General features: G+C 37.8%; 1 protein-coding gene across 1 annotated transcript; it reads right to left on the reverse strand.

Annotated features, from left to right (window-relative positions):
• Positions 1-1,330: 1,330 nt before the first annotated feature.
• On the reverse strand, positions 1,331-19,047 carry LOC140160449 (uncharacterized). Its single transcript, XM_072183684.1, has 19 exons — positions 19,043-19,047; positions 18,632-18,784; positions 18,221-18,373; positions 17,947-18,099; positions 17,536-17,688; positions 17,125-17,277; positions 16,851-17,003; positions 16,440-16,592; positions 15,890-16,033; positions 15,616-15,768; positions 14,804-15,049; positions 12,422-12,645; positions 11,630-11,831; positions 9,010-9,101; positions 7,373-7,545; positions 6,525-6,676; positions 4,576-4,656; positions 3,435-3,674; positions 1,331-1,802 (listed from the first exon to the last, which is right to left on the reverse strand). Exons 1-19 carry the CDS (start codon positions 19,045-19,047, stop codon positions 1,559-1,561), a joined length of 3,027 nt encoding a protein of 1,008 aa, XP_072039785.1. The 3' UTR covers positions 1,331-1,558.
• Between the last annotated feature and the right edge of the window lie 1,926 nt (positions 19,048-20,973).

A 20,973-nucleotide genomic window follows, 5' to 3' on the forward strand; every position in this document is an offset into this window, starting at 1 on the left:
CTTAACACTCATTTTGTGGGAGCAGGTCACATAATTTGAGTCTACATTCAATCAACCCGTAAAATTATTACCAATGTTGAACACACTCACAAGTCTGGCATATTGATAGAAACTTATCACATAACACATCTTCTCATCTTTTTGCTTCCTGAATTCATAATTTTGCCTTAAAAGGGCATTTCGTGATCCACAGCATCATCCCCCCACTTTTCTAAAAAAAAGTTGAGATTTTTATATCACTGGAAACCTCTGGCTACATGTTTATGTACAAAAAATTTCTTGCAGATTCATTCGTTTAGCAAATATATCGTGAAATTTGAATTTCATTCTGGTATACCAGAACGAAATTACAACACATTGTCTATGGAGCAGTGTAATACACATGATCATGCATAACTCAAACGCAAAATCGGAATCAACTGAAATTTTGGGAATAAGCTTTTTTCGTGGATATCTACTGAAAAATGTCATAAAAAGAGGATGCTAGGATCACAAAATACTCCTTTAATTCATAACGCAGTATCAAAATTCAAAGTGTTCAAACGGAATGGGTTATTCTTTCATTTGAAATCCATATACACCCCTATTGAAGACATGATCTTAATCTCCCAGAGAGGTCGAAATGATAATTTGAAATGTGGTTACTTGAATGGGTGACTTCATTTAAAATCACCCCACGTGTGGGAGATTGATGGCATGTCTTCCATAGGAAGTGTATGGATTACAACTGAAATAGCCCACTGGCAAAGTGTTCTGAAGGAGCAAACAGCAAAATGTTGTCATTTAGAAATATCTTGCCCGGCATCACTTAAAGTGACACAGTTGACATATTAAATTCAATGATGCAACTTTCTAAAAAATATTACTGTAAAAATTGTTTATGTGGTGTGATCAAGCAAAATCAATCTGAAGTCGGACATGTTCAACCAATTTCTTATAGGATTGTAAACAGCATTTGCATAGCTAAATTTTGCAGAAAACCCAATTGAATTTGGACAATAAGTTCAAAAGATATGAGCAGTTAAAGAGTTTTCAAAACAATAGGAAACAAAAAAAAATAATTCCTTTGTTTGGCTATATCTCAAAATCAATATTTCAAACTTCCAACTGATTTTGCTTGATCACGTCACTTATTTCCTTCATAATCCATTCATAATCCAAAAAATTGCTGGCTTATTTTAAGTGAAGCAGTATTTTCAGTGAACCAAGTGTGTGACACAATCAAGCAATATTGTAAATTCATACTGCATTATAGCCTAGATTGTGCTATTCCAGCTGAAATCCATACACCCCCTATAGAAGGCATGACCTTAATCTTCCATGGTGTAGATTTCAAATGGAGTCACCCATTCAGGCGGGCATTCAGGTAACCCCATTTAAAATTTGCACTCCCTGTGTGGAAGATTAAGGGCATGTCTTTCATAGGGGGTGTAAGGATTTCAACTAGAATAGTCCATTACAGCCAATTCAATGAGCAAGAATGTTCAATGAACACTGAGGAATTGATTTTACTATACAAAATACTAATTTTTGCTTAAGTGTCACACATGTCCCTGCCTCATATTGTTGGTGTCCCAGCATCTCTTAACACCAGCTCTCCTCCTCCATCCTCGTCACCATCCTCCTCATACAGAATACTAGTCAGAGATTCCACACTCTCCATAAACCAATCCCTACAATGAGGAGAGCAACAGGTGAACAGGAATGGCAGTTTCTTGACACCAAAGGCCTGGCTACATGGACGGATGATGCGTAGACCAGGACCGAACACAGCACCTTGGCAACAGTCACAGGTGGTATAGCTGTAAGTGGATAAAAATGGGAAACATTTGTAAGCATAAGATGTGTTTGTTTCCTATCTGGTTCAAGTGTCAACATTTAAAAAAACTGCATATTGAACAGCTGGAACCTTTTTACCAATCACCCTCATGGATAACATTATCGAGTAGGCTGTGTACACTATATCTTAGCGATGGGTATGTCTAATGATGGCCACAAATTATTTGAAAGCCATGTAGTTATGCAGACATACATCTTAACCCCCTGGACACTACTGGTCATCTAACAGCATTTCTGATTGGTTGTTAACTTGAAATGCTCATTTCAATTGCCAATTATGACTAGGCTTTAAACTATTTATGGTCAAACTTGCATTTGCAGATGATCTTATTAATTACCCTCCTTGATTGGTTCAAAATTGGACACAATATTCATTTTGGCCAATCGGCAGGTATATAGTTCTCATTATTGTTATTTCACTCCAGAAAATTGATTTCAATTCTATTCAAATCTTTCTACACCTGGAGTCTTGCTATTCAATTCCAATTCAATCCGCCTTGCTTTAGAATTAATTCAATTCGTTTCCAATTCAATTTTTCAATTTCATTTTTCAATTCCAATCCAATGCAGTGAAATTAACAGCTAATCAATTTCAATTCAATTCTGAGCATTCATTTAAATTCAAATTCCAATACAGTTGCAGTTTGTGTTAATTGACCAAAGGCACACTGCAAAACTGTGTCTAGAGATTAAACACTTTTTTTTTTTTTTTTTGTAAATACATGTAAAATCTAAACACAAATGTCAAACTTCAAAACATCACATGTTTAATATCTAAACACAAGGCATCAAATTACTAAACATGCTTAGCATTTAGACATGTTTACAAAACAAGGACAAGATGGTGTCTAGAATGGCGTTAACAAACACCTTGAGGGACTAGCATGTTGTTTGTCTTTCAGATTATCAATTTACAATCATCATGATTTCATATGACAGTGGCTAGTGGTACCTTATTACCTTCAAGCTTTGTCATACACAACATATATAATATAGAATCATTCTGTTTCTAAGCATTCTCTACATATCAATTGTGATTATTTTCTGGAGATCAATAATGCTTAGGTGCAGTTTTAGAGCTTTAATTTCCAGACTTGTAGTCAAATCACCCAGATCAGTTAAACCAAGCCATTGTGTCTAGATGTGTCACCGGGGTTTCAGACCTGGAGTCTTAAAATCTTGACTCAACTCTTGAGTTGAGTTGAATTCATTCTATAGGGCATGTCTTTTCAAGTTGAGAACAATGCCATATGTGTATTTCGCAGTGGTAGTATTGAAATAATGCACTAACCTACTCCAATGGAGCATACACAGCGTAGATGGTGGATTTGTCTGCATGCTAGTGACGCAACCCTGTAAACACACTGACAGCACTCTCAACCAGTGGCGTAGCCAAGGGGGGAAGCTATCTCCCTGTGAGAAGTCCCCCCCAGTGAGAGGCCTTTTTTGAAATTTTTAGCCCATTTTTGACCATTTTCGTCAAAGTCTGCCCCTGGAAATTTGCCTTGCCCCCCTGAAAAAGTCCTGGCTACGCCACTGTTCTCAACTTGAGACGATACACAGTATAGTCAAATCATTAGGACTGATAATCTCACCTTTGCAGTAGCTTAGTTACATCCTGTGATAACTGATACCTTGTCTCCAACTCATTCTCTGTGAACACTACTGCTGATAGATCAGTTAGCCTCTGAGGCTCATTGTGGGAATTATCCTTCCAAAATAATGGATGCATGAAGTTGTTGAACACTCTAAGATAGCGTAGCCTTCTTAATTTGAGGGCTCCGGATGGCATAGCAGGAATCTGGTTGCCCTCTACGTTGAGAGCTCTCACTTTTCTGATAAAAAAAAATCATACTCAATAATCATCATACAAACACAAAATAGGCAGGTAATATTTTCTGCATTACGTGCGTACGGTACTCCTCATATGCGCACATATGCATAACGTAACACGCAAGATATCTTAAGACATGCAAGTACTTTACGCACGGCATGGTTGCAGTGTTATTACTTTACAGTAAGATTACAAAACTAAAATCGTTTTCCAAGCCAGAAGATACAGAATTAATATTCACTGAAGGATAAAATGTAACTCCTGCTTGTTCTCAGAAAATATGGGAAAATATCTTGAGGCTGGTACCGTATTTCCATTCAGCCTTCCGCTACATACTCCTGAACAAACATAGGGTAACGAATAATATTTGGTGACCACAACACATTTTGCTCCATATCTCTGAGTTTAAGTCTATTTAAATTTCAATAGTTAAAGACAAAAATATGTTTTTTCTACTAAAACTCAACAGTGGCATATTATTTCTGGGCAAGCCAACTTGATCTATCCGGCAGAATTTAACCACCAAAATCAGTGTAGATATTGTCTTTGGTCTGTTTAACACCAAAAATTCACCTTGATTACAGCCCAAAATAGTGCCAATTGCACATTTTTGCAGACTTTGCATGGAATAGCTGCCCTGGCAAAGTCATTTTGGAAACATTACCATGAACACCTCTACAAATATTTTTCCTGGTAAATGCTTACTGAGCAGATCTGGTTAAAATGATACACACCAAGAAAATATTTTTCTTTCCCAATCCTCCCCCTTATACACCTTACAGGCTCAAGCTCCTCTCCCCAGGTTTTCTGTAAATGAAAATAAGTGTATTTACCGGGGTATTTACACTTGTTATGTATATGAGTGAAAAGAGTGAAAAGAGCAGTTGTATCATAATACTTACTTGAGATTTTTAATCTCATTAGGCAGATAGGTCAGCTTGTTGAAGGATACATCTAGAAATTGCAGTGGTAACTGAAACATCCTGTTAAAAGTAGAAAAAATTGTGATTAGAACTGTAGCTCAATACAGAAACTTCTTTTACCTATATTTTGAGAGAATCAATGGGTACTATAATGAAAACTCAGATGACAATGCCTAGCTGATGAATGATAGGATATGATGACTAAATATACCTCACACTCCAAATCAAAGTACAATTAGCCTTTTTTGCATTCTCATGGAGATAAACCAGTATTTCAATGATGGTGAACTGAACACTTTGTAACAAATGATTTGCACTTGTGTTTTGTATATTCTTTGATAGTAATGTCTTCACAGCACTTGCATATATAACTATAGAAAAATTATCAAATTCGTGTACATCGTGGAACATTCAACTACGCTTGTTACTCGCGACTAATCATCCTAATACACGAGCGTACAGCGCTATTCTGCACGTCCATATATGCGATGCTATCTGCGTACAACAGCTTACTACGCACAGCCACGCAAAGAGTATGTTCCACGATGTACACGAATTAAATATTTTTTCTATAGCAAAGTTACAACTGCCAATGTTGTAATTGAACTTTGGATCAACTATCAGGGGCTCCTAACAAGTAACAGGTTATTTATATGGCCATCAATGGAAAAGATTGCGTTGTTTTTCTCACTTTCATGTACTGGTTTTGATGTCCGAACATGCACACCTGCTATTTGCAGAGATTGCGATCAGGCTTATTAAAGTTCTCCCTAATGCTGCGGACATATAATGAACAATTTGTAATATTGATTGATAGCTCTCCTGAAAGAGCCCTCCTAAATATCACTAGGAGAGCTAGCAATTTATACCACACCTACTTTTCAAAACTCAAGCCCTAGACTATAATGGTGTGGAGCAATGTTGAGGGCTTGCACCACATACATATGCTACATCCTTCTTTCTGCTCTTCTGCTGATGTGAATGTTATAAGGAAGTGGGGTCGTCATTGTTTTATTTACTCATGATATAAATTGTTGGCAACTCATAAACTGAACAAGCATAATTGCATAATGAGAAGACCTGAGCGCAAGAAGACCGTAAGTCCACTTGGCCCCTCACTGTATACACTCAAGTTGCGTATGGTTTCGTATAGTTTGGTAACGTTTTATACATGTTCAGGGGCCAAAACAAATCTTTCACAACCTTTTCACCTGGAACATGTATTAAACATTATAAAACCCTAAGAAACTATACGTAACTTTAGTGTATACATGTTGAGGGGCCAAGTGGACTTACGGTCTTCTTGCGCTCAGGTCTTAAATATCAACCTGGTAAGACCTGTTTCTTTTCAAGCAATAATCAGTGTACCAAGGGATTCACAGAATGTATCCTTTCATCTCAACTATTGCACTGCACATACTGTAAATGTGTTACGCTTGTTAACTAGTAGCGATGACTGAAAAACATAGTGTCCGGCTCAAGAAAATATTTATACAATAGCATGATTTTCTTTGTACACCAGTAACATGATTGCTGAATTTTCTAAATATATTATGTGTCAAATAACACAGGCATGAAAATGATCATCCATGAAGTGTTTTTTTTAAATAAAAGCCTGAAAAAGTGGGTGAAATTGGGCTAAAAAGTCAAGAAACAGGCTGAAATTAAAAGAAAGTGCGGAAATTTGGACAACAAAAAAGCCTGAATTCATGTTTAAACCTGAAAATTCTCATGCCTGATAACAAATGCAGGTCAAATGGTTAACTTGGCACACAACTGCACAGAAACATTCCTCCAGATTATGGTTCTTCTAGATTGAGGTTCTGAGTCAAAACAAAATGTGCCCGAAAGTTTCTACCCAGAACATTGACGACTGAGGGCGTCAGTCTAAGGACTTCTGCAGTGCATGGACAGCAGCACTTACTTACCCAAGAGGCAATGATGAAAGCAAACAGAAAGACACAACAAATGTCTTTAATCGACTCAGATTGCTAATGCTGTCAGGGATTTCTTTCAGTGGATTATTACGCATTTTCAGCACTGTTAGATTCTTCAATGACAGCACTTCTGATGGGAAAATCTGCAGTAATAAAAGTTTGAAATGAATAATGAATGAAATAGGTAGATGAAACAATCTCATTTGCTAAACTACATTTACAGGCCCACACATGCCCATGGGGCGGAATGTTGGGTAGAGAAACAATTAGCCCTTTCTGTAAATTCCAAAAGCCTTGCAAAAGACACTGAGAGTATGACACATCAATGTATGTATACATCGTCATTGCCCGCATTTGACAGACTGTCAATAATGTACAGTGACGATACACACCTCAACGTCACACTCTTCATTTCTTTTCAATGGCTTTCAGGATTTAACGAAATGGTCCATTTTGCAAAACAGACACCTTGTGAGAGAGGGTTAAATGTGAACAATTTGTAATGCACTCCACTTTTACTAAACTCAAGATGAATTTAAGCCTGAAACTGGTCCATTGAAGACACACATGGCAATTCCCTGTCAATATGTCTGGTAAACCAATCTGGCTTTTCAAATACTTCCAAGCATCAAAAGTTGTTTTGCCAAAAAATCTGAGAAATCCATGGCAGTTGAATGGGTTGAAATAAGTGTACAACTCATAGGGCAGCAATTCTCAAACAATTTCCCATATCAGGATCATGGTTTTATAGATCTATAACACTAATTCTGATGTCATGATGTCTTAAAATGTGAAAAAAAGGGTTTCCCAATTAGATCTATTATATAAGAGAAACTTACCATAAAATCATTAAAAGACAAGTTGAGGTATGTGATTGTTTTTACAAGTGGAGACATCTCAGGTATACTAGCAATGAAATGAGCCTTCAGACTCAGTGCTAATCCACCATTGACAAGACAATCTAAGATGGCCAACTCCGATGGGTTGATGGTTGCTGAGGATTCAACATCACCTGCAGATTGAAAAGAACATTGATTGGAAGTAATTTTATGGTTATGAATATATTTTTTTAATCTTTCCCCCGACAGCCCTGTAGTACACATAAACATTAAAAAACAGTGCATGTCAAACAGGCAACATTTGTATGACAAGCATGTTGCTCTAACCAATCAATGCCACTAAAGTTGTGCACTTTGTCTCATTTGTTTTGAATCATTGGAACTCTACACTGCCTAAATAAGTAGACATTCACTCATTTATACAAATGGAGAACTACTTGATATAAATTGAGAGTTGTCAACCAGACACCTACTAATTCACCTTGTTGGTAAATGTCACAAGCCTTTGTGGGTAGACCTGAGATATCCTCATTTGATGTCACAACAATGTCATTTAGCCAACATTGTTACTGTGCATTTAAAAGACATGAAGTGTGCAGTAACGATGTGCTTATCAATGTGACGACATCAGAGGTCTATAGGTTATATGATTTACCGGAAAGGTGAATGGAGAATCAACAATGGAACTAAAACCTACAGAAGCGCCTTTAGAATCATGATGTTGCCACTAAAATCGTCCAACTTTGTCTGACTAATGACCCAGTCTCAGTGGCAATGTTTCAGTGGCAACATAAATAATTATTGTCTATCTCAGTAGTGTATCTAAAATCTTCCATAATGGGCCTCGGGGTTTAACATGATATTGGCAGATATCTAACCAGTTGACCTACTGTATGCAATTGGTTTTTCTTATGCATTATATTCGGCCGTGTTGTGCATGTACACCGTGCTTGAGGCACTCGTAATTCACAGATGTCACTGATATCAAATACTCTTGAAGTGCCGAGTCATGTGACAGGGACATCTCATAAATCACATACTGCCTAGTCTCAAAACCCAGTCACAAACGATATTAGTAATGTTGGTGAACGTGAACCGGTGTAGCAGGAATAATAATTTTGCAAGTAGGCCTAATCAGGGTTGTAGCTAGCCCAAGTTGAGTGCCTGCAGGCCAGGGTCTGTTGTGACATTCTATCTGAAAATGCCTTTTTTTTTACTTCAAAATGTTGCATTTTGGCCATAAATAGATATGATTTTTGCACAGGTAAATATTTGCTAAATGTAGGAATAATTCTAATACACACGGCTTCATTCCGATGTGCTGCATCAAGTGCCCAGCTGTCAAAAAAGCTTGCCGTATGTGATATCACAGACTCTCCGTATGTGAAAACACCGGGGAAATCACAGACCTGTATTTGATATTAGAGGCGTCAATCATCACATGCAGCTAGCTAGCAGCTATGGTCACTATTTTATTCCATTTAAAAACAATTCAATTTGTTCAACTGGTCTTTGTAACTTAAGGTACAGCTTCAAAATGCAACCACCATTCCCGGCGCGGCATAACCAGTAATTAAAACGTTGATTATGTCAGGTTGCCGGTGGTTGATACTACTATTGCCATTTCATTTACTTACTGAATGGTGAATCTGTCCTTCTGGATCCCTGGAAGTGTTTGGCTGTAGGCACATTGAATATTGCCTGCTCCTTGCAGCTTGGATAATCACTCCTACAAAATTTAAAAAAATGAAATGTTATCACTGGTGTATTCAGATCTATTTTAGGGAGCACGAGCCCCTGGGATTGTGTTTATGCAAAAACATGCCAAAATCAGCCTATTTTAATTATTAGGAGTCACTCCTCCCCCTCCTGTCTGGATCACCCAGTCCAGTTCAGTTCAGTTCAGTTTATTTCATCCATTCAAAATACATGTTAACATAATACAGAATAATATTTTCTTGTATAAAACAGTGTGGAACATTTTAAATTATATGACAAAAGTATGAGAAACAGAGGATGAGGATGCCACCAAACGCACAGCGTGATGACGTGGCACCCTATACATGTTTCAATTTTACAATAAGCAAAACAAAATTTAATACATTAGGAAAAAAAACGAACAAAGACAAACAAGCCTTGTAAGTAGAGAAAATACAAGATTTACCAATGCAAAATTCAAAGTATACAATGCATATTAAATAAGAAATAATTTTATAACCAGTAGGCATATCTAGAATATTAAGTCATTTTAGGCAATTTCCAAAATATTACATGAAAAAGATGTATTGTAAATGTAACAAATATTGGATATAGGCCTACAACCTTGAAAACAAAACATGCATGCATGAGCAAATCAGAGGCCTAAATCCAACATTTACATGTGAAATTGTAAAAAGGCTAGTACCTACAAAGTAAATGATAAATATAGCAAATGATAATGATATTCAATATTGGAGTTACATACACAAAAAAAATTGTTGGAAAATAATTTATTGGGGACAAACTCCAACCAAGATATCAGATCAAGTCCAATCTGATATATATTTTAATATAATAATAGTCCTGGGTATGTCTCTAGTTGTTTTACATGGCAAAAGGTTTCAGTAATCTTACTCTTCTGTCTTTAGCCAGGCTGGGGTGGGCTACTATTCTTAAAGAGTCATACCATCATAACGCTTCCTATTGAAATACATGCATGGATGCCTCTTGGATATCAATTATCAATTATAATTAATTCCCTGCAATAGATAGGGCAGTGAGACAGCTCAGGGTTGTAGGAGGATTACTACCTAAGTACCTTTAATATATCTTTTTTTAACATATGTGACCCATCACATCGAAAGAGACCACCTTGCGGCAGAAATGAAAATGGAGATTTAAACACTCGGAAAAACTGCTGCTTTTTAGCTTGAAAATGACACCTTGCTTGTTGAAATCAGATACAGTAAAAATGTTTTATGAGACAAAACAAGCTCAGAATTCTTTTTATTTTCTTTATATTTTTTCATCTTCTTTCATTGTTATCTGCTAATGAAGCTAGCCGTGAAGTGGTCTGTTTCGATGTGATGGGTCACATATATAGATTTAAAAAAAAAAATTTTTGTTGCAAATTTGACATTTTTACCCCATGCATCCTGTAATTTGTACACTGTTAGAAACTCAATTCTAGGGAGTTACTTGATGTTTGCCACAACAGATTTGAAAACACTTTTTCTGCAGGTAATTTCATCAAAACCATCCCATTTTTAACATGGCATCAAAGAAACGTATCTCAGACACATATTTGCTAAAAAAATACAACAAATGAACTAATTTTCTACATTTTTACAGGTTGTACATTTGGCAGTGGAAGCTTATGGTACTGTGCCCCTGTATAGTGCTCTATTATGTCACACTTCGCAGTAGAAGTGACGTAATAAGTGGATTAACTACCACAGCAATAGATGAATACAATTTTTGAATATATCACCACTCTGCACTACAACGTTCACACGGTACATATGCATTGAACCATAGATGTCACAGAACAGTAATAAAGACCTGGATCGTAATTCTATAGAATATTCATATCATGTTCATATCTTGCACCTGTAAGCTTAGTATCTTTGAAAAGAGCGGTATTGTATCTATAATTGCAGATATTTAGGGATTCAGTCATGTTTCACCGTTGTTCATCACCGATTAACAATGATGCGTCCGCGTCGTCTGCGTGGTAAACCACGCAGACGCGCCGGCCGCGAGTTGTTAATCGGTAATGAACAACGGTGAAACATGATTGAATCCCTTTCAACAACGAAAAGAAGCTAAAGATCGTATAATTCACGATTATTTCCCAAGGAATGTCAGTTAATCATTGCCACTCAGCCTTACAAAAACTTCGATGATTTCTCTGTTGATATCAGCAATAAAACTACAGAATAAAACAGCAATGTTTAGCCGCTACCTGAAAAATACTGAATTAAACTTGTAAGCTTGCATACGCACAAAGGTTCCAGACATGACGAATTTTACGCGCTCTCGCGTAATGCGTATTCTCGCTCGCGTTCTCATATACGCTACAGTAAAAGTGTGGGTTCATCACGGATTAACAACGATTGGCTCCTGTACAGGTATAGGAAGATTTGTTGAAACACAGGTGATGAGTGCAACCTGCTTAGGCTGCTTGTAGTGCATGGTGATATATTTGAAAATTGTATTCATCTATTGCTATGATAGTTAATCCTCTTATTACGTCACTTATTCCAAAGCCCTACTTACCCATTTTCAGCAGCAGGCATGAGCTGTCTAACGGGTGATGAGTCAGGTACCATCATCAACTGTCCTGGTGTAGCATTATATGGCATCACAGATAAGATCTCATCATTGGCTATCTGTCTCATTTGAGTTCTGATGATAAAGGCCATCTCAAGAAGCAGCTGTTGCTGGGGTACTCGAGGTATCACTTCTGGTATGTCTTCACCTGCAACAGATCAATGTTACATGGGGTTAGCTTCATTCTATATCTGGGGTGATTTGTGGAACTTCTGAAAGGGTCAGTATATTTATCGTTCAGCATTTCTACTGTGGATTATTGTTGAGCAGAGGAAATTTGTAAGGGATAGTTTCAAAACTCAACTGCCGGCACCAACAGGGTACTTTTGTTCCAAACATTGGAAATCAGGCCCAACCACCGGTTCTGTCAGGGTGCCAGCAGTTGGGGTTTGAAGTCACATCACTGTCTACCATACAATTTTTCACCCTGATGTGGCAGTGACGTCAACCTGTTTCGCTCGCACATCTATGCAGCATCTTTAAGCATGTGCGTGTGTGTTCCAGCAATTGCAAGCTGCACCCAATGAAATGCGTACTAGCGTCACTGCACATCAGGGAGAAAATGGTATAATACAGGCAAAAAAATTGTTTGCTTGTCCTCCACCAACCGACCCAAAATTGGCCAAAATCAGGGTGGCCCTTTATAAATAATGTAAATTGTGAATTAAACTTTTACTCCCTGACTTGCTCAGGCTTCAATAACCCATAGGCTATTTGTAAACAGGGTCTAATACATACCTTTGAGTTGTACTGTATGAACATGATCTTGTGTTGGCTTATCAGCAAATGACGCAAATAATGTGGTCATTTTCTTGTAGTTATGTTTAGAGAATATAGCCTGTTTTAACCGTTCTCTTGGATATGTTCTGACATCTTTGAGATCTATGGTGAAATCCTCCAGGGTAAATTCTGGCCTTTCATGGTATCTTGGATCATCTACATCCATATACAGGAATTCATGTCTGTAGACAAAGGAAATCACATCGCAATTATTATAATATGACAAGAGGTATAATGAGTGTTGCTTCTAAAATAAACATATTTTAGATACTTTAATTTATTTCATTGTCCTGGTGAGTCATTAAAATTAAGTGGAAGAAAAGAATTTACATACAAGTTAGGAAACAAACCAAAAGTTTACGTTCATGAAAGTCCATCTGTGTTGGTATAAATCAAACGTTTGATGTCATCCTATCAATGAAAGTGCTTTTATCAGAAAGATCAAATTAGACTAATATTGTAACTAGTTTTTTACAAACAATTGTTTGACCCCCTTAAGGGGTGGGGTATGAACGTTTGGACAGTATTTATTGTGGGACATTAGAGCACATCAGACATATAAAATTGCATTCTGAATCTGAAGAATGTCCTTCTGATATCAAATAATTTTGATTTTTTTTAAATTAGCAATGTAATACACATTTTATGGCAAATGATTAAAAATTGATATTTTGATATTTAACCGTACTCGAAGTAAACTTTATAAATCTGATGATTTATACTTGAGGTGTATGTAAGTGGGATGAAAAGCGGACGATCAATTAAAAATTTTGACCTTTCGTATTGAAGATATGGATTTTTTTCCCCAAAACACCAAAAAAAATTAGGTCTTTTTGGGAAAAAAATGCATATCTTCAATATGAAAGTTCAAAATTTTCTATTGATCGTCAGCTTTTCCTCCCAGCTACATACACTTTAAGAATATGTCATTAGATTTATAAAATTTACTTTGAGGACTGTTATATATCAAAATGTGAACAATATTAAATTTTAATCATTTGTCATAAAATTTGTATTATATCGTGAATTTCAAAAAATGAAAATTATTTGACATCAGAAAGACATTCTTCGTATTCAGAATGCAATTCGATATGTCTGATGTGCTCTCATGTCCCACAAAAAATACTGTCGAAACGCTCAAAACGCTCATTCCAGATCCCTTAACGAAAGGACTTTCATGTGTAAGACGGTATTAAAGTATGACATGTATGAATGTTTTACGCATACAAGAATATTTTTATTTGGTGAAATTTAGGCTGTTCCATTCAACAAGCACATATTTCAAGATCACCTCATGAGAATATTCTATATTCTTAGAGTTGTACTCATAAATAAACATTCAATATCTACATACAGCTTGATAATTTGCATTACTCAAATGTTCTCTGTATTTCTAAACCATGTGACTTGCGGATGATATGACGTGACCTCCACTTGAGATTAGTATGGTATTTATTCCTAGCTATTATGTAAAAAGAGACACATGCAGCAGCCGACAAGTGCATCATTTTGATATGGATGTACACAAATTTAAAATTACTACCGGTACATGTCTGCAAGATTGTTGGATTTTGTTGACAATGACATAATGTCTGTCAGGTCTTTGTTTAAGGGGTACTACACCCCTGTGGTAAATTTATGACTATTTTTGCATTTTTCTCAAAAATTAATAACACACTGGTAACAAAAGTTATGTATATTATTGGGGCAAGGAATCCAATTACTACACTGAAATTTCAGTGACTCAAGACAAGCGGTTCAGTAAATATGATAGGAAATGAGGTACATCCTAGCGGTACCTCATTTTCTATCATAAGCATCGAACCGCTTGTCTTGGGTCACTGAAATTCCAGTTCAGTAATTGGATTCCTTGCCCCTATAATATACATAACTTTTTTTACCAGTGTGTTATTAGTTTTTGAGAAAAATGCAAAAATAGTCACAAATTCATTGAGGGGTGTAGTACCCCCTTAAAAGTGTCAAAGACAACTGGAAAGAGACCAAGGTGTAATTTCACCTGGTTTCCTTCAGTTTGAGCATTACCAACGTTTGCACACGTAGCGTATGTATTAACATATTATCAACACAATGCACTACTCGCAAAATACAAGCACTAACTTCCAAATAGAAGTTTACCGGAGCATGGTGAAATAATCCAAAGGTACACTATTCTCCATGCGCAACATGCACAAATGGCACAGTTGGGTCGATCCTTCATGTAATTATTTCGTGTAAGCTAATCCTAACCCTAATCCTAATTTCATGTATAATTACATGAAGGAGTAACCCATAGTGAGCTCTATTTGGGTCTAAACCCAAGGGACATTTCACAACACTTACCTTATTTTTGGAAGAGTCTTTGGTTCACGTAACGGGAAAGAATCTGGTCCTCTAGTTTTAAATGGCTTTACTAATGATTTAGCTTCAAATGTTTTTGGCCGCTCATTTAAGGCAATTTTGTATCTTGATTCTAAGATGTATCCAAGATCTGGTTGATGTGCCGACAGTGCAGTTTCTGGAGTTGGATGGATTTTATTGAGCGGAGCTTTCAATGGGCTTCTTGGTGTGTTTTGAGGTGTTGGGTATCTGTGAAAAAAAAAAGCAGAATTCAATATTAAATACATTGCAATATTAAAGAAGAGACAGATTTAGATAAATAAAATGTACTTTTTCAATGATTCTACCTGTTTAGAAATTCTTCCTGTTATAGTGAACGTTTACTCATCTAGCGGGGACCCGCGTGAAGCACGGGTATCCCGCTAGTTTTTTAAATGGTCATATTTTCGTACAGAATGGAGAATTTTGAAGCTTGCACAGGTTTACCAATTTGTGGCTACGGATTTTCCACAGCAAAAGACACCAAACAAATTTGATTTTTTGCACTCACAAATACGACACATTTTGGGGACAAGCAAAATGTTTTGAGGACAAGCAAAATTTATGCTTAAGTTGTCCTCGGGACAACCTCCATATTTTCATAATTTCGGACACTGCTTGTATATGAGACAGAATTACCTTATATCTAGTTGTCCATGTATATCAGACTCAAATGATGGTGTAGGAGATAAGTATGTATGGACATCTACTTGGCTATCCACAAGGCTAGCTGCAGATGGTACGCATCTTGTCTGTGGTGATCCAGTGTGTCTTACCTTATATCTAGTTGTCCTTGTATATCCGACTCAAATGATGGTGTAGGAGATAAGTATGTATGGAAATCTACTTGGCTATCCACAAGGCTAGCTGCAGATGGTACGCATCTTGTCTGCGGAGATCCAGTGTGTCTTACCTTATATCTAGTTGTCCTTGTATATCAGACTCAAATGATGGTGTAGGAGATAAGTATGTATGGACATCTACTTGGCTATCCACAAGGCTAGCTGCAGATGGTACGCATCTTGTCTGCGGTGATCCAGTGTGTCTTACCTCATATCTAGTTGTCCATGTATATCAGACTCAAATGATGGTGTAGGAGATAAGTATGTATGGACATCTACTTGGCTATCCACAAGGCTAGCTGCAGATGGTACGCATCTTGTCTGTGGTGATCCAGTGTGTCTTACCTCATATCTAGTTGTCCATGTATATCAGACTCAAATGATGGTGTAGGAGATAAGTATGTATGGACATCTACTTGGCTATCCACAAGGCTAGCTGCAGATGGTACGCATCTTGTCTGCGGTGATCCAGTGTGTCTTACCTTATATCTAGTTGTCCTTGTATATCAGACTCAAATGATGGTGTAGGAGATAAGTATGTATGGAAATCTACTTGGCTATCCACAAGGCTAGCTGCAGATGGTACGCATCTTGTCTGTGGTGATCCAGTGTGTCTTACCTTATATCTAGTTGTCCTTGTATATCAGACTCAAATGATGGTGTAGGAGATAAGTATGTATGGACATCTACTTGGCTATCCACAAGGCTAGCTGCAGATGGTACGCATCTTGTCTCTGCGGTGATCCAGTGTGTCTTACCTCATATCTAGTTGTCCATGTATATCAGACTCAAATGATGGTGTAGGAGATAAGTATGTATGGACATCTACTTGGCTATCCACAAGGCTAGCTGCAGATGGTACACCTCTTGTCTGGGGTGATCCAGTGTGTCTTACCTTATATCTAGTTGTCCTTGTATATCAGACTCAAATGATGGTGTAGGAGATAAGTATGTATGGACATCTACTTGGCTATCCACAAGGCTAGCTGCAGATGGTACGTATCTTGTCTGTGGTGATCCAGTGTGTCTTACCTTATATCTAGTTGTCCTTGTATATCAGACTCAAATGATGGTGTAGGAGATAAGTATGTATGGACATCTACTTGGCTATCCACAAGGCTAGCTGCAGATGGTACGCATCTTGTCTGTGGTGATCCAGTGTGTCTTACCTTATATCTAGTTGTCCTTGTATATCAGACTCAAATGATGGTGTAGGAGATAAGTATGTATGGACATCTACTTGGCTATCCACAAGGCTAGCTGCAGATGGTACACATCTTGTCTGCGGTGATCCAGTGTGTCTTACCTTATATCTAGTTGTCCTTGTATATCAGACTCAAATGATGGTGTAGGAGATAAGTATGTATGGACATCTACTTGGCTATCCACAAGTCTAGCTGCAGATGGTACGCATCTTGTCTGCGGTGATCCAGTGTGTCTTACCTTATATCTAGTTGTCCTTGTATATCAGACTCAAATGATGGTGTAGGAGATAAGTATGTATGGACATCTACTTGGCTATCCACAAGGCTAGCTGCAGCTGGGTCGCATCTTGTCTGCGGTGATCCAGTGTGTCTTACCTTATATCTAGTTGTCCTTGTATATCAGACTCAAATGATGGTGTAGGAGATAAGTATGTATGGACATCTACTTGGCTATCCACAAGGCTAGCTGCAGATGGTACACATCTTGTCTGTGGTGATCCAGTGTGTCTTACCTCATATCTAGTTGTCCTTGTATATCAGACTCAAATGATGGTGTAGGAGATAAGTATGTATGGACATCTACTTGGCTATCCACAAGGCTAGCTGCAGATGGTACGCATCTTGTCTGCGGTGATCCAGTGTGTCTTACCTTATATCTAGTTGTCCTTGTATATCCGACTCAAATGATGGTGTAGGAGATAAGTATGTATGGACATCTACTTGGCTATCCACAAGGCTAGCTGCAGATGGTACACATATAGTCTGTGGTGATCCAGTGTGTCTTACCTTATATCTAGTTGTCCTTGTATATCAGACTCAAATGATGGTGTAGGAGATAAGTATGTATGGACATCTACTTGGCTATCCACAAGGCTAGCTGCAGATGGTACGCATCTTGTCTGTGGTGATCCAGTGTGTCTTACCTTATATCTAGTTGTCCTTGTATATCAGACTCAAATGATGGTGTAGGAGATAAGTATGTATGGACATCTACTTGGCTATCCACAAGGCTAGCTGCAGATGGTACGCATCTTGTCTGCGGTGATCCAGTGTGTCTTACCTTATATCTAGTTGTCCTTGTATATCAGACTCAAATGATGGTGTTGGAGATAAGTATGTATGGACATCTACTTGGCTATCCACAAGGCTAGCTGCAGATGGTACGCATCTTGTCTGCGGTGATCCAGTGTGTCTTACCTTATATCTAGTTGTCCTTGTATATCAGACTCAAATGATGGTGTAGGAGATAAGTATGTATGGACATCTACTTGGCTATCCACAAGGCTAGCTGCAGATGGTACGCATCTTGTCTGCGGTGATCCAGTGTGTCTTACCTTATATCTAGTTGTCCTTGTATATCAGACTCAAATGATGGTGTTGGAGATAAGTATGTATGGACATCTACTTGGCTATCCACAAGGCTAGCTGCAGATGGTGCATATCTTGTCTGTGGTGATCCAGTGTGTCTTACCTTATATCTAGTTGTCCTTGTATATCAGACTCAAATGATGGTGTAGGAGATAAGTATGTATGGACATCTACTTGGCTATCCACAAGGCTAGCTGCAGATGGTACGCATCTTGTCTGTGGTGATCCAGTGTGTCTTACCTCATATCTAGTTGTCCTTGTATATCAGACTCAAATGATGGTGTAGGAGATAAGTATGTATGGACATCTACTTGGCTATCCACAAGGCTAGCTGCAGATGGTACACATCTTGTCTGTGGTGATCCAGTGTGTCTTACCTTATATCTAGTTGTCCTTGTATATCAGACTCAAATGATGGTGTAGGAGATAAGTATGTATGGACATCTACTTGGCTATCCACAAGGCTAGCTGCAGATGGTACACATCTTGTCTGTGGTGATCCAGTGTGTCTTACCTTATATCTAGTTGTCCTTGTATATCAGACTCAAATGATGGTGTAGGAGATAAGTATGTATGGACATCTACTTGGCTATCCACAAGGCTAGCTGCAGATGGTACGCATCTTGTCTGTGGTGATCCAGTGTGTCTTACCTTATATCTAGTTGTCCTTGTATATCAGACTCAAATGATGGTGTAGGAGATAAGTATGTATGGACATCTACTTGGCTATCCACAAGGCTAGCTGCAGATGGTACACATCTTGTCTGCGGTGATCCAGTGTGTCTTACCTCATATCTAGTTGTCCTTGTATATCAGACTCAAATGATGGTGTAGGAGATAAGTATGTATGGACATCTACTTGGCTATCCACAAGGCTAGCTGCAGATGGTACGCATCTTGTCTGTGGTGATCCAGTGTGTCTTACCTTATATCTAGTTGTCCTTGTATATCAGACTCAAATGATGGTGTTGGAGATAAGTATGTATGGACATCTACTTGGCTATCCACAAGGCTAGCTGCAGATGGTACACATCTTGTCTGCGGTGATCCAGTGTGTCTTACCTTATATCTAGTTGTCCTTGTATATCAGACTCAAATGATGGTGTAGGAGATAAGTATGTATGGACATCTACTTGGCTATCCACAAGGCTAGCTGCAGATGGTACACATCTTGTCTGTGGTGATCCAGTGTGTCTTACCTTATATCTAGTTGTCCTTGTATATCAGACTCAAATGATGGTGTAGGAGATAAGTATGTATGGACATCTACTTGGCTATCCACAAGGCTAGCTGCAGATGGTACGCATCTTGTCTGTGGTGATCCAGTGTGTCTAGGAGCTACTTTTGTTCTTGATGGTTTAGATGGCTTGGGTGGAGGGGGTGCTGGTGGTGGAGGTGGCGCTATCGGCCGTCGTAAAAGCTTGGACGGTTTTTGTTTTTTGTGAATCTGTAAAGAAAAGAACACAGGATAATTAAATTAAGATATAGTTACTCAGAACTGGAGTTGACGATAGTAAAACAAAAATCTTGTATTGCACAGTGTATGCAAGTGGTACTTCTTAATCCTCCTTATTGACTTGTCTAGGAATTAAGTAAATATTATGTAACACAGTGAACAAGCTCCATAAAATCTCAGAAGTGGCCATCTGATGGGCTGTTATTTTCTTTTGAAGGGGGGGCTCACCAATATTTCAAACGTTACCAGAGTAAATTTGTTTATTCTCCTGCGAAACTATCTCTGTTTTCTTTCTTTGTTTATCTCCATTTTCTCAGGTTTTCTTTCTTTCTTCCATGAAATTAAGTCCTACATAAACTTCACGTTTTACCAGCTCTCTTTACTCAATCAAGTTGAGATCGCAACAAATATTTGTACAGTGATCATGTGCGCGATTCGGTTCTCTGCAAAAGCAATTGACTATAAATGCATCTTTATGACTTTAGAAATGACCGATGATTGTGTGTTCTCAACTCAAGTGGGTTTTATTAGCGACCTGCCACACATTGTACTGGTGCGATCAAGCATTGAAGTGCTTTCAACTTTTGTACTGAATTGTTAAAGTATTCTCTCCCAGACCCAGTTACTAAGGCCAGAGTTCTAGGCTTATATTTCGCAGAAAGCCGAATATTGGACGAGTTGCAAAGATACCGCAATAGAATTGCTTTATTCTGTGTGGTAGTAACTGGTCCAAGATTCTGCTTGCTGCTGCCTATATTTAAGTATCAAAGTCAAATTCAAATTTGTCATCAAACCACAATAATTGTTTTAAAGCCCTTAAGTAACACGAGCCAAGAAAGCCAAAACTTAAACCGTTTATAGCACTTTCCGCGACAAAGTTACATCTTGTCAAAGATTGACTTTTGTCAAAGATGTTCAGCCAACATTTGATGCATCAATTGCAAAACAAAACAGCATAGTCTTATGATAGAGCAGCTTTCAATATGGAACTGTTATTAAAATCCCACTAAAATTCTATGTGCGATTCTCCCATGACAAAAATTAATTATTTGATTGGGTCAAGTGAAGTATATATAACATATTTCTGGTTCTGGTTCTTCAACAAAGCGGGATCCTGCATCGCGTCAGAGGTGACTTGTCAGGTCGGTGTCATCAAAAAAGTCATGGAGCCTTGCTTTAAATATTTTTGGATTTGGGGAATCGAAAATGTGGTGGAGTAGATCGTTCCAATGCTTTACTGTCCACGGAACAAATCTGTCGGAG

This window comes from Amphiura filiformis, chromosome 9, assembly GCF_039555335.1.
Source record: "Amphiura filiformis chromosome 9, Afil_fr2py, whole genome shotgun sequence".
Lineage (NCBI taxonomy): Eukaryota > Metazoa > Echinodermata > Ophiuroidea > Amphilepidida > Amphiuridae > Amphiura > Amphiura filiformis.